General features: G+C 42.9%; 2 protein-coding genes across 2 annotated transcripts; both read right to left on the bottom strand.

Moving 5' to 3' along the window:
• Positions 1-1551: 1551 nt before the first annotated feature.
• On the bottom strand, positions 1552-4097 carry PCDHB11 (protocadherin beta 11). The gene has a single exon (XM_064366247.1). The coding sequence runs from the start codon at positions 3943-3945 to the stop codon at positions 1552-1554; it is 2394 nt and encodes a 797-aa protein (XP_064222317.1). The 5' UTR covers positions 3946-4097.
• A 3963-nt stretch (positions 4098-8060) lies between these two features.
• Positions 8061-11150, bottom strand: PCDHB10 (protocadherin beta 10). Its single transcript, XM_064366417.1, has one exon. It carries the CDS (start codon positions 11146-11148, stop codon positions 8752-8754), a length of 2397 nt encoding a protein of 798 aa, XP_064222487.1. The 5' UTR covers positions 11149-11150; the 3' UTR covers positions 8061-8751.
• Between the last annotated feature and the right edge of the window lie 1062 nt (positions 11151-12212).

Raw genomic sequence — 12212 nt, 5'->3', positions numbered from 1 at the left:
TACAGGGGCATACCACCACGCCCAGTTAATTTTGTATTTTTTAGTAGAGACAGGGTTTCACTGTGTTGGCCAGGCTGGTCTTGAACTCCTGACCTCAGATGATCCGCCCACCTTAGCCTCTCAAAATGCTGGGATTACAGGTGTGAGCTACCCCACCCAGCCAAGCCACTGATCCCATCCTTGTTTTTCTTTATAACCTTTAGTTCATCTTGATTTTTACATTTGAAAACAATGAAATAAATTTACAAAATAAAAGGAAAAGTGAATATTTTTCCAACAGTCCACCAATATTCTTACCCACAAATTCTCAAAATGTTCTAATATTTCTATTTATGTTCATGCAGTTTATTACATTTTGTTTGTATTATAAGACATGATCTGTATATGTAAGCATTAAAAATATTAGCCAAGTAAGTGTAGTGTACTTAAGAAAATAATACAAGCACAAAGGTATTAATGAAATTTAATATTAATCACAAAATAATATTTAATTTACCATGAGCACATTAATAATGAAATGATGTATGATTTAGAACTAAACAATGGGGCTTTTTAAATTAATAAATAGAATGTTAGAATAAGGTTGGAAGTGCAGATACTACTTCTTCCATGAAGGAAGTAAAATACACAGGTGGTTAGGATCATAGGATGCAGGTGGTGAAAAATACTAGGCGAGACTCCGTGTGATGGCTCCCACCTGTAATCCCAGCCTTTTGAGAAGCTGAGGCAGGAGAATCACTGAGGTCAAGAGTTACAGACCAGCCTGACCAACATAGTGAAACTCCATCTCTACTACAAATACAAAATTAGCTGGATGTGGTGGCACGCCTGTATTCCCAGCTACTTGGGAGGCTGAGGGAGGAAAATCACTTGAACCCAGGAGGCAGAGATTGCAGTGAGCTGAGATTGCGACATTGCACTCCAGCCTGGGCAACAAGAGCGAAACATTCTCTCAAAAACAACAACAACAACAACAAAAATCAAAAATCATAGGAGAAAAATAAAAACTCAGTTTCTAGAATGAGAAATAATAAAATAATAAGTAAATTATTGTACACTTGAAAAGGATCAAAACCTTAAAATTATTCTTTAATTGGATACTATCTGTTAACTAATACAAAAAGTATTTACAATGTTATTCACAATAATATGCAATACTTGAAAACTGAAACTAGGCCTGGCGCGGTAGCTCACCCGCCTCATCCCAGCACTTTGGGAGGCTGAGGGGGGTGCATCGCTTGAGCTTTACATAAAATACAAAAATTAGCCAGGCATGGTGGCACACGCCTGTAGTCCCAGCTACTTGGGAGGCTGAGGTGGGCTGATCGCTTGAGCCCAGGAGGCAGAGGTTGCAGTGAGCCAAGATCGTGCCACTGAACACCAGTCTGGGTGACAAAGCAAAACTCTGTCTCAAAAAAAAAATTAATTAATTACAAACTTAAAAATACAATTAATTGTATTGCATAACAACGTAACTAGTTTAAAACTAAATAATATTAATATGGTTATGTAAAACTAAAAAAGTACATGAAAATGTAAACAGCATTCTTACTAAAAATTAAATTCAAAGCTATTTCGAAAGGTGGGGTTTTCTTCACTCATCTTCCCAGGACCCTTTGCCTGGATATTAGGGATAACTGGTTTTAGGAACCTGAACTCACTGGTCCCAGAACCTCCTGCCAGACACACCTCATAGCGGTAGCTCTGGGACAGGGTCCCGGTGCCGCTCACGTCCACCAGATGCCCTGGAAACGGGCCCTCGGGCACCGAGCAGCGACCCACCGAGGCCGCCCTGCTCCTCCTGCACAGCCGCACCGCCACGAACAGGAGCACCGAGAACAGGAAGAGCGACGACACCGAGGCCAACGCCACCACCAGGTAGACGGTGAGCGAGTCGGCCTGGGCCTGGGCCGGGGCCGCCTCCGGGAGCGGCAGGTAGGGCTGGGAGAAGCCGTCCACCAGGAGCACGTGCAGCGTGGCGGTGGCCGAGCGCGGAGGCTCGCCATTGTCCTTGACCAGCACCACCAGCCTGTGCTTGGCCGCGTCGCGCTCGCTCAGCAGCCTGGCGGTGCGCACCTCGCCATTGTGCGCCCACACGCCGAACAGCCCGGGCTCCGTGGCCTTGAGCAGCTGGAACGACAGCCAGGCGTTCTGGCCCGAGTCGCCGTCCACCGCCACCACCTTGGTCACCAGGTAGCCCGGCTCGGCCGCCCGGGGCACCAGCTCGGTGCAGGGCGCGGAGCCGTTGTGCAGCGGGTACAGCACGAAGGGCGAGTTGTCGTTGGCGTCCAGCACCAGCACGCGCACCAGCGCCTCGCTACTCAGCGCCGGGGAGCCGCGGTCTGTGACGCCCACGCGGAACTCGAACGCCTGCAGGGCCTCGTAGTCCAGCGACCGGAGGGCGAACAGGTGTCCGTTGTCCGCGTTGATGGAGACCAGGGAGGCGAGGGGCAGGTGCGGGTCCTGGGGCGGCAGCAGCGAGTAGGTGACCTGGGCGTTGGTGCCTGAGTCTCTGTCTGTGGCGCTGACGCTGCCGATGTGCAGGGCGGGGCTGTTGTTCTCGCGGACGAAGAGGGTGTAGGAGGTTTGTGTGAAGGCGGGGGCGTTGTCGTTGACGTCGGAGACCAGAACGGTAATATTGAGCTGTGTTTTCAGCCTGGGTGTCCCCAAGTCAGTGGCGGTGATGGCGATGTTGTACTCGGCGCTGCTCTCTCTGTCCAGTGGTCTTTCTGTTTCCAACGTGTAGTAATTCTCAACTGAAGATTTTAGCACGAATGGAAAGTCTTCCGGGATGGAACAAACAATTCTTCCGTTTTCTCCAGAGTCTATATCTTGGATACTAAAAACCATAACCACGGTCTCCGGCGTATTTTCTGGGATTGGACTGGTAATTGATGACATAGTGATTTCAGGAGCATTGTCATTTACATCCATCACCTGAATTCTGACTGTAGATTTTCCAAAAAGTCCTCCCCCATCTGTGGCTTGAATGATCATTGAGTATGACTCAATTGATTCAAAATCCAAAGGTGCTGTTAAAGTAATTTCTCCAGACTTTTGATGAATTTCAAATGTCTTGTGAATATCTTCTGAGGCATGGGAAAAGGTATAGGATAGTTCACCATTTGTTCCAGAGTCTAAATCCCAGGCTGAGACGGTCACAACCAGGGAGCCAAGGATGCTATTCTCTGGAATCTCCACCTCATAAAAAGCCTGTTCAAACTCAGGGGAGTTGTCATTAACGTCCACAACCACCACCCTGACCAAGGCAGTTCCAGACCTGGGAGGGGACCCGCCATCCAGAGCAGTGAGGATGAAACTGAGCTCCGGTTGCTCTTCATAATCCAGCGCCTTGTCCAGGACTAACTCGGGGTATTTTCTATTGTCTGGATTGACTCTCATTTTAATGTGAAAATGAGAGTTGGGGCTTATTGTGTAGCTCTTTACAGCATTGATTCCTACATCTAAATCCTTTGCACTTTCAAGCAGGAACACAGCACCAACAGGACTGTTCTCTGGGATTTCTAGGAGCATTTCTTTTTCCAAGAAGATGGGAGAGTGATCATTTATATCCCTGACCTGGAGCTCAATTTGTAAAAACTGAGTGGGGTTTTTCATTAACACCTGGAAATACAGCACACAAGGCTCGGTGGAACCGCAGAGCTCCTCCCGGTCTAGCGTTTCACTTAAGAGCAAATCCCCAGTGTGTGTGTCTAGCTGCAAACGCTGTTTCTTATCCTTAGAGACCACCTGAGCCCCGCGTGAGGACAGTTCGCTCACCTTCAGCCCCAGGTCCTTTGCTAGATTGCCTACAAAACTCCCGCTCTGCATTTCCTCTGCCACAGAAAAGCGCCCAGTTTCAGAGACTGCCTGAGACATTCCCAGCAAAACAAAGAGAAGCAGGACTTGCCTTATCGGCGGAGTGCATGCTCCTCCCTTCTCCATAGCTCCTCTCCTGTAAGCTTCTTGCAGAATGGCTTCAGTTTCGGAGAATGCGTCTCTGACCTGTTCACAAAATCCTCAGACGTCTAAGGATTTTAACCCTGTTGAATGACTTTTATGTCACCCTCTTGAAGGCTTGTTCTTTCTGTCTTCTGATTTTCTGTGTGCACTAGATGTCAGTGTCCACAACGCCATCCAGTAGAGTTTTTTTTCACGATATTATCCTGCAGCGCCACCAAGTGTCTCCATAGATTTTCACAGTTTGGTGAAAGCTACCTAAATTCCATTCTCTTGTATGTCCTCCAGAAACAAATATTGTTTTATTCATTGTGTTCAAGTGATTACAAATATATTGCACCTTCTCTAATAATTGTTTCATATTCTCTTTAGTTTGAGATGCTGTTAGCATTCATCTTAAAGCATTTATCTTTCTCCACTCTCCACACAACCAAACCCGCTTAATTGTGTATACAGAAATACAAGATGTGATTCCTGGCCCCAGTGGTTTGTAATCTCTGTGAGAAGATTGGAAACATGAAACAACAATAATATTATTAAGCTGAAAAAATTACATTACTACTTGACTTTCCTTAGGTCGTAAGGAAAAGGCGAAGTATACCTGGGTCATTTTAGAAGCCCTTTCAGAGAATATGAAACTGGATTAACCATGAGATGGGACATACTTTGATGTTATGATAGCACTAGAAGGCATTCATATAGATTTCCTTGGTAGCAAGGAATTGTGAACTGCTAGAAAGTAAAGTAAGACATGGAGAGTAGAACATATTATGGGAATCCTTGAGTTAGTTCCAGCTTCTCAAAAAATACTAAGTACACAAGCACAAGCATATTAGTTTCATTTAAAGCAGGTTTATTCCTAAGACTGGCCTCCCTCAGTTTCCCAAGATTTATTCCAGAAACAACTATGGCTATCTGCTTTCTTTTTCAGCTTATGAAGAGAGAATGAGAGAGATTTTCTTCCTCAATAATAAAGAAAATCTTAGCCCTCATTCTGATTAGACCAACTAAGAGCACTTCAGCCTGTTGATGAAGAAATCAGTGTCTCAGTACATACAGGATTAAAGGTAGAGATTATAGTCCCAGAATCTAAAGACTCCATCTTTAGCCCTTTGTTTTATTCCAGTCAGAGATTACCCCTCAAACCTGAGGTGGTTTCAGTCCTAGCCAAAGTGCATGGCTGCTACATAATGAAGTAGATAGTTGGAACAAGTTGGAATAGGATAGTTGGAACCTACCAGTGATGTTCATTATTAAACATCTCAAAGTACTCTCAAGAATGGAGGACATCTAAGAAGTCTGCATTTTTAAAATGATAAATGTGAACTACATTCATAAAAATGTGAACTAGATACATGGTTGAAAAATTATCAGTTCAGAAGAGGAGAACTTGAATAGTATGTGGATTGACTATACAATTATCCTTTGTCCTTAAAGCCCCTCTAAAATGACAGAAAAGTTATAAAAAGGTATGCACTCACAAAGGCTAAGAATACATAAGTGAATACACAAATTGTCTGATGATAGAAAGCAGATGAAAGAGCAATTGACAACAGTTCCGGGAAATGTCTAAAATAAATTTCCTGCCTTGGAGATACTAAAAACAAACTACTGGGTTTTCCCCACATAATCCTAGTAGATACTAGACTTGGATGAACCAGGTGTATAAGAAGGCCGAAGTTAGGTAAGGACTTTAAAAGGAAGTTATTAGTTAAAAGTATGTATATAGAATAGTTGAATTCTCTGGGCTTTTCACCATCCTACAAAGACAAGAAAATAACTGAGAGCCAGAGAATGGAAAGCTTATACTCAGGAGAAATTAGATTATATTCTGGAGAAATTGTACTATCTCCAGTCTTGGAGATCCCAGGCAGAGCTGAGTGAAAGTATGAGTTATGAAACTAAAGATAAGGAGATTAGGCAAAACATTGCATTCTGAATAGTGAGACTTCTAGCCCATGATACTCTCAGATTGTAGAACACAAGATATATGTCTGACCTCTTTTCTATTGAACACCAAAACATTTTGTATTGTAGAATTCTATCCTGGGGAATATGAAAGGTGCAGATAAATACTTACATGTACTGATATGTGGGGGTTTCCCAAGGTAGTAGCTCTATCCTAGCATGGTTACATTAGAGTGAAGACCTGTCATCAGCACTCATGAAGGGTTGACTGTCAGCATTTTCTATGTCATCATTCATATATATAACAAGATAGCCAAAGATCATGAGACATTTGAGAAAATGCCTACAACATGAAATAGAAAGACCAAAACTAATACTACCACCACACACACGAAGCAACAGGAGGGAATAGATATAATTCAGAAAACAAAAGAAAGGCTTAAAAAATGTCTGATTAATATCCCTAGAGAAATAAAATGTAATAAGAGCTAACACTGACTTATTTTAAGTTTATTATTCTAGTACCTCATGTATTTACCCAGTTAATGTTAGCAATAACCATATCAAGTACATATTTATATCTGGAAGACAAACAATAGCTTAAGGCTTACGTGCCCCTTACTAGCTGCATAGCCTTAGGCGAATTCTTAACTTCCCTGTGACTAACTTGGAATTTTAAAATGGGTACAATAATAACTGTTACTGTATAATGCATTTTTTTTTTGAGACAGAGTCTCACTCCGTCACCAGGCACCAGGCTGGAGTGCAGTGGTGTGACCTCAGCTCACTGCAACCTCTGCCTCCCGGGTTCAAGCAATTCTCCTGCCTCAGCCTCCTGAGTAGCTGAGACTACAGGCGTGTGCCACCACACCCAGCTAATTTTTTTGTATTTTTAGTATAGACGGGGTTTCACCATGTTGGTCAGGATGGTCTCGATCTCTTGATCTCATGATCCGCCCATCTCGGCCTCCCAAAGTGCTGGGATTACAGGCATGAGCCACCACGCCCAGCCTATAATGTGTTTTTAAATAATAAATAGATTAATTATAGGTGAGAGAAGATTTACATTTGCAGATTTGTAATAGGATATTATGAAAAAACAAAGAGCTCTTAAAAATAAATATTTTTTACCCAAAAAGAAAAACTTAAATCTGAATATTGGGTAATTAAATAAATTGCTTAATTAATAGAACAAAACATGAGCAAAACTCCGTCTCAAAAAAAAAAATAGAACAAGAGATGAAAAAGAAGAAAAATAATAAAATTTAGAGTCTCAGAAAGTCAACCCAGGAGGCCTAATACTTAGTGAGATTCTGGTTAAAGTGAGAATGTAGAAAACTCAATGGGTAAGTTATTAGTAAAACATTAAAACATTTCTCAGAACTTACAGTGAGAGTCTATATGTTAACAGGGTATGCCTGCATGACCAGACTCATAAATAAAATGCCTGTATTAAGGTCTTTTGAGAATACCAGGAGAAAGTTTTTCAATGCTTCCAGGGAAGGAGGTAAGAGAGAAGGACACATAAAAAGAGGTAGGCATCAAAATGGAGTCAGTCTTCTAAAGAGCAACTTGACATGCAATAGTAAAAGAAACAGCTTCAGCTTTCAACATCCGAGGGAAAATTAGTCTTAATTTAGAATTTTATACCTAGTCAAACTATCCAGCAAATGAAAACAAATCAAACAAAAAAGATGTCTTCACAATGAAGAAAGGAAATGTAATTATAGTACAGTACACAAAGGCATATTCTGAAGCACTTAGCAATATAGATACTAACTACTAATTTAACTAAGAAACTGTGACATCTATATTGGGAGAATAGGAGAAAAATAATTTGCAATGTTTGTATATGTTTGCTAGTTTGGAAATAAGAAAGCTAAATGCTTTTCTATTATACAAAGAAATGATTCAAGTACAAAACAATACCAAGATATGGCATCGTAAATGTACGATTTATAAATATTGAGATAAATTCAAGAAGAAACCACACTGTGGCAAGGGACTGGAGGAAGAGCTAATTAAAAAGCTATGCAATGTTAGTAATATATATAGTATATTTTTATTTTTAATATATGGTAATATGAAAACGAATGAAACTATTGTTTTTTATTCTAACCTTTAGGTCCTCTTGATTTTTAAAAATTTGGTAATTAAATTTGCAACATAAAAAATGAACATCTACAACAATCTCAACACAAATTTCAAAATGTTTTTATTTGTATTCATTTTCATGTAGTTTATAATTTTGTTTCAATTATAAGGCATAGTTTCTTTTATACATCAGAAAAGATAACATAAGAAAATATTGGCCAAGTGAAAGTAGCATGCTTAAAAGATAAAATAATAAGTATAGCTATGGATATTACTGATGTTCAATATTGCTCACAATATGCTTTGTTTCATTGTGTCATAAGCATAGCAACAGAGAAATATTTCTTTTTAAACGTTGTGATTTAGAAATAAATGACATGGTTTTCAAAAACGAGTATATAGAATGATAGAATAAGTTTGCAAATGTAGATATGCCTTCTTAAATAGAGCAAGTACACTGTGCAGACAGAAGTGATTAGAGTCATGCAGTGCAAGATCTGAAATAAATCAAAACCTCTGATTTTTATGATGAGATATAATAGTAATTAATTGCTTAGGCAGTTTGAAATAATTAAAATCTTAACACTATTATTTAGAAACAAGTACTAATTAAATGAAACCTAGCTGTTATTAATGAAAAATATCATAAAACATTGTAAAACCACAGGGATATACTACTCTAAAGTAACGCTTGAAGTTGCATAATAACTTCAATTTGAGATTTAAAAGTAAACTAATGGCAATATGTTTATATAGCACACCAAAAGTACATGAAACTATAAATAGACTTTACTGAATATTAAATCCAAAGCTATTTCGGAAGGTGGAATTTTCTTCACCCTTCCTCCTGGGGCCCTGTGCCTGAATATCCGGGATAATTGGTTTCAAGAACTTGAACTCACTGGTCCCAGAACCTCCCGACAGACACACCTCGTACTGGTAGCTCTGGGACAGGGTCCCGGTGCCGCTCACGTCCACCAGATGCCCTGGAAAGGGGCCCTCGGGCACCGAGCAGCGACCCACCGAGGCCGCCCTGCTCCTCCTGCACAGCCGCACCGCCACGAACAGGAGCACCGAGAACAGGAAGAGCGACGACACCGAGGCCAACGCCACCACCAGGTAGACGGTGAGCGAGTCGGCCTGGGCCTGGGCCGGGGCCGCCTCCGGGAGCGGCAGGTAGGGCTGGGAGAAGCCGTCCACCAGGAGCACGTGCAGCGTGGCGGTGGCCGAGCGCGGAGGCTCGCCATTGTCCTTGACCAGCACCACCAGCCTGTGCTTGGCCGCGTCGCGCTCGCTCAGCAGCCTGGCGGTGCGCACCTCGCCATTGTGCGCCCACACGCCGAACAGCCCGGGCTCCGTGGCCTTGAGCAGCTGGAACGACAGCCAGGCGTTCTGGCCCGAGTCGCCGTCCACCGCCACCACCTTGGTCACCAGGTAGCCCGGCTCGGCCGCCCGGGGCACCAGCTCGGTGCAGGGCGCGGAGCCGTTGTGCAGCGGGTACAGCACGAAGGGCGAGTTGTCGTTGGCGTCCAGCACCAGCACGCGCACCAGCGCCTCGCTGCTCAGCGCCGGGGAGCCGCGGTCTGTGACGCCCACGCGGAACTCGAACGCCTGCAGGGCCTCGTAGTCCAGCGACCGGAGGGCGAACAGGTGTCCGTTGTCCGCGTTGATGGCGACCAGGGAGGCGAGGGGCGGGTGCGGGTCCTGGAGCGGCAGCAGCGAGTAGGTGACCTGGGCGTTGGTGCCTGAGTCTCTGTCTGTGGCGCTGACGCTGCCGATGTGCAGGGCGGGGCTGTTGTTCTCGCGGACGAAGAGGGTGTAGGAGGTTTGTGTGAAGGCGGGGGCGTTGTCATTGACGTCAGAGACCTGCACTGTTATGCTGTGCTCGGTTTTCAGCCTTGGTGTCCCCAAGTCTGTGACGGTGATGGTGATGTTGTACTCGGCTCTACTCTCTCTGTCTAGCGGCCCTTCTGTCATTAGGATGTAAAAATTCTCCACGGAAGGTTTTAGTAGGAATGGCAGATTCTCTTGTATGTAGCAAACCATCTTTCCATTTTCTCCAGAGTCTCTGTCTTTAATCTTAACAACAGCAAGTGCCGTCTCAGGAGCGTTCTCAGCAATATAGTTGGAAAATGATGACATGATGAGTTCAGGGGGATTGTCATTGATGTCCAGTACTTCCACCAAAACCCTACATCTTGCAGAAAGGCCGCCACCGTCTATTGCCTGTATATTTAAGTTGTAAGAATTTACTAACTCATAATCAAGCAATTCTCTGAGAACGATTTCTCCAGAAAAAGGATTGATTTGAAAGGTTGTTCGAATATTTTCTGAGGCATCAAAAAACGAATAGGCTACTTCTCCGTTGACCCCAGAGTCTACATCTTCTGCTGATACCTTAACAATAAGGGACCCTACTGGGCTGTTTTCTGGAGCCTGGGTCTCATAGAGCGCCTGTGTAAACTGTGGGGCATTGTCATTGACGTCCAAGACCACGATGTGTACAGTAGAGGTCCCAGACCTGGGTGGAGATCCACCATCCAGTGCTGTGAGGGTTAAGCTGAGTTCTCCCTGTTCCTCCCGATCCAGTGCTTTGTCCAACACTAGCTCCGCATATATCATGCCTTCATCACTGCCACTAATTTTAATATGGAAAAAAGAGTTGGGACTGATTGTGTAGTTTTGGATACTGTTAAGTCCTCCATCTGGATCCTGAGCTCTTTCTAGTCGAAATGCTGTCCCTTCAGCTGTATTTTCTGATATTTTTAAGGCTGTTTCTTTTTCCTGAAATACTGGTGAGTGATCATTTATATCCCTAACTCTCAGCTGAGCCCGGTAAATCTGAAAGGGATCATCCATTAAAATTTGGAAATACAGTATACAGGGCTCTGTGGAGCCACACAGCTTCTCTCTGTCCAGTTTCTCATTTGTGAGCAAATTCCCAGTCTGTGAATCCAGGAGCAGGTATTGTTTGTTATCATCGGAAACCACCCTGGTTCCCCTTGCAGCCAGCTCCCCCTCTGCTAGTCCCAGATCCTTTGCCAGATTGACCACAAAGGATCCTCTCTCTGCTTCCTCCATCACCGAATAACGTCCAAACCCAGAACCCGCCAAAGACACTCCCCAAAAAACAAAAAGAAACAGGACTTGCCTTTGTCTTGGAAAGCACAACTCTGTGACTCCCATAGCTTCTGAATACGTATTTCCTAGTTGGTTACAACCACAGCTCCCAGTATAAAAGAACAGCAGTAGGAAACCGTACACCTACGCCGTGTAGCACAGGGGTCTTTTTTGACCGTTTCTTTTCCCAATCTTGGGCAGCTACAGCTTCTATTTTAAGTTCATCGGTCTGTGACTTACACAGTGTCCTCAGTTCATTCCCCAAATCGTCTCTTTAGGCTGCAGCGCCACCGTGTGGCCTCCACCAGATTTCGATAGTTGTACCCATTTGTGTGTGTGTATTCAGACAATTTTCCTTTAGAGCCTCATTTAAGTTTTTCATTTTTCTTTTCCTTTGTCTTGTAAAAATTAACTTTGAGACAGAGAAATGGTCACATTGTTGAGATTCTCCAATTCATTTTGGGAAAAGTATTTAAACTGTCCCTCCTCTATGCTCTCATAAAAACTTGTGTATACCACTATGATTGCCCTGTAAATTCTACTGCTTCTTATTTCATGCCAGTCTGTTTCTTCTTCAATATGTGGGCTACTTAAGGATAGGATACCTAATCATCTCTGGGTGACAAATCAGAGATGCAGTAAATACTGGCTGCATTAGGACATGCATAAATAAACTCAGGTGGGTAGAACATGAAACATTTTTCAGTTCCTTTCAATTCCTACCATTTGAAAAATTTTGTCCTTTCACTTGCTCTTTGCAATTTGTTTCCTTACTTTCACCTGTCTTTGTTTTTTCTGTTTTAAGTTTAAAGTAACTTACAGGGTTAAAGAAGAGATTGATCCTTATTTTAAGGTCCCCTCTTAACTAAAATTTAGCAGGATCTAATTTCTCTGCACCAAATAAAGGGAGGTAAAGAGTAGAACACACTAACACCTATCTGAACACTATTAAAATTAAGAACAGAGTTATAATGTGTTTTTTACATAGAACCTTATTCCAGGGCCTTATATATAGAAAGAAGTTCTATTTTTCTAACATAGGCAAGGCAAACAGATTAAATCAAGGAATGTTGTGGAGGAAAAGGCTAGACACTACCAACACACTCTTCTAATTATTGAATTTAAAAGCC

Source organism: Aotus nancymaae, unplaced genomic scaffold, assembly GCF_030222135.1.
Source record: "Aotus nancymaae isolate 86718 unplaced genomic scaffold, 86718_ANA_hifiasm-v0.15.2.pri h1tg000064l_1, whole genome shotgun sequence".
NCBI lineage: Eukaryota > Metazoa > Chordata > Mammalia > Primates > Aotidae > Aotus > Aotus nancymaae.
Note: the sequence above shows the minus strand (reverse complement) of the source record. Positions and strands in the feature narration are given on the sequence as shown.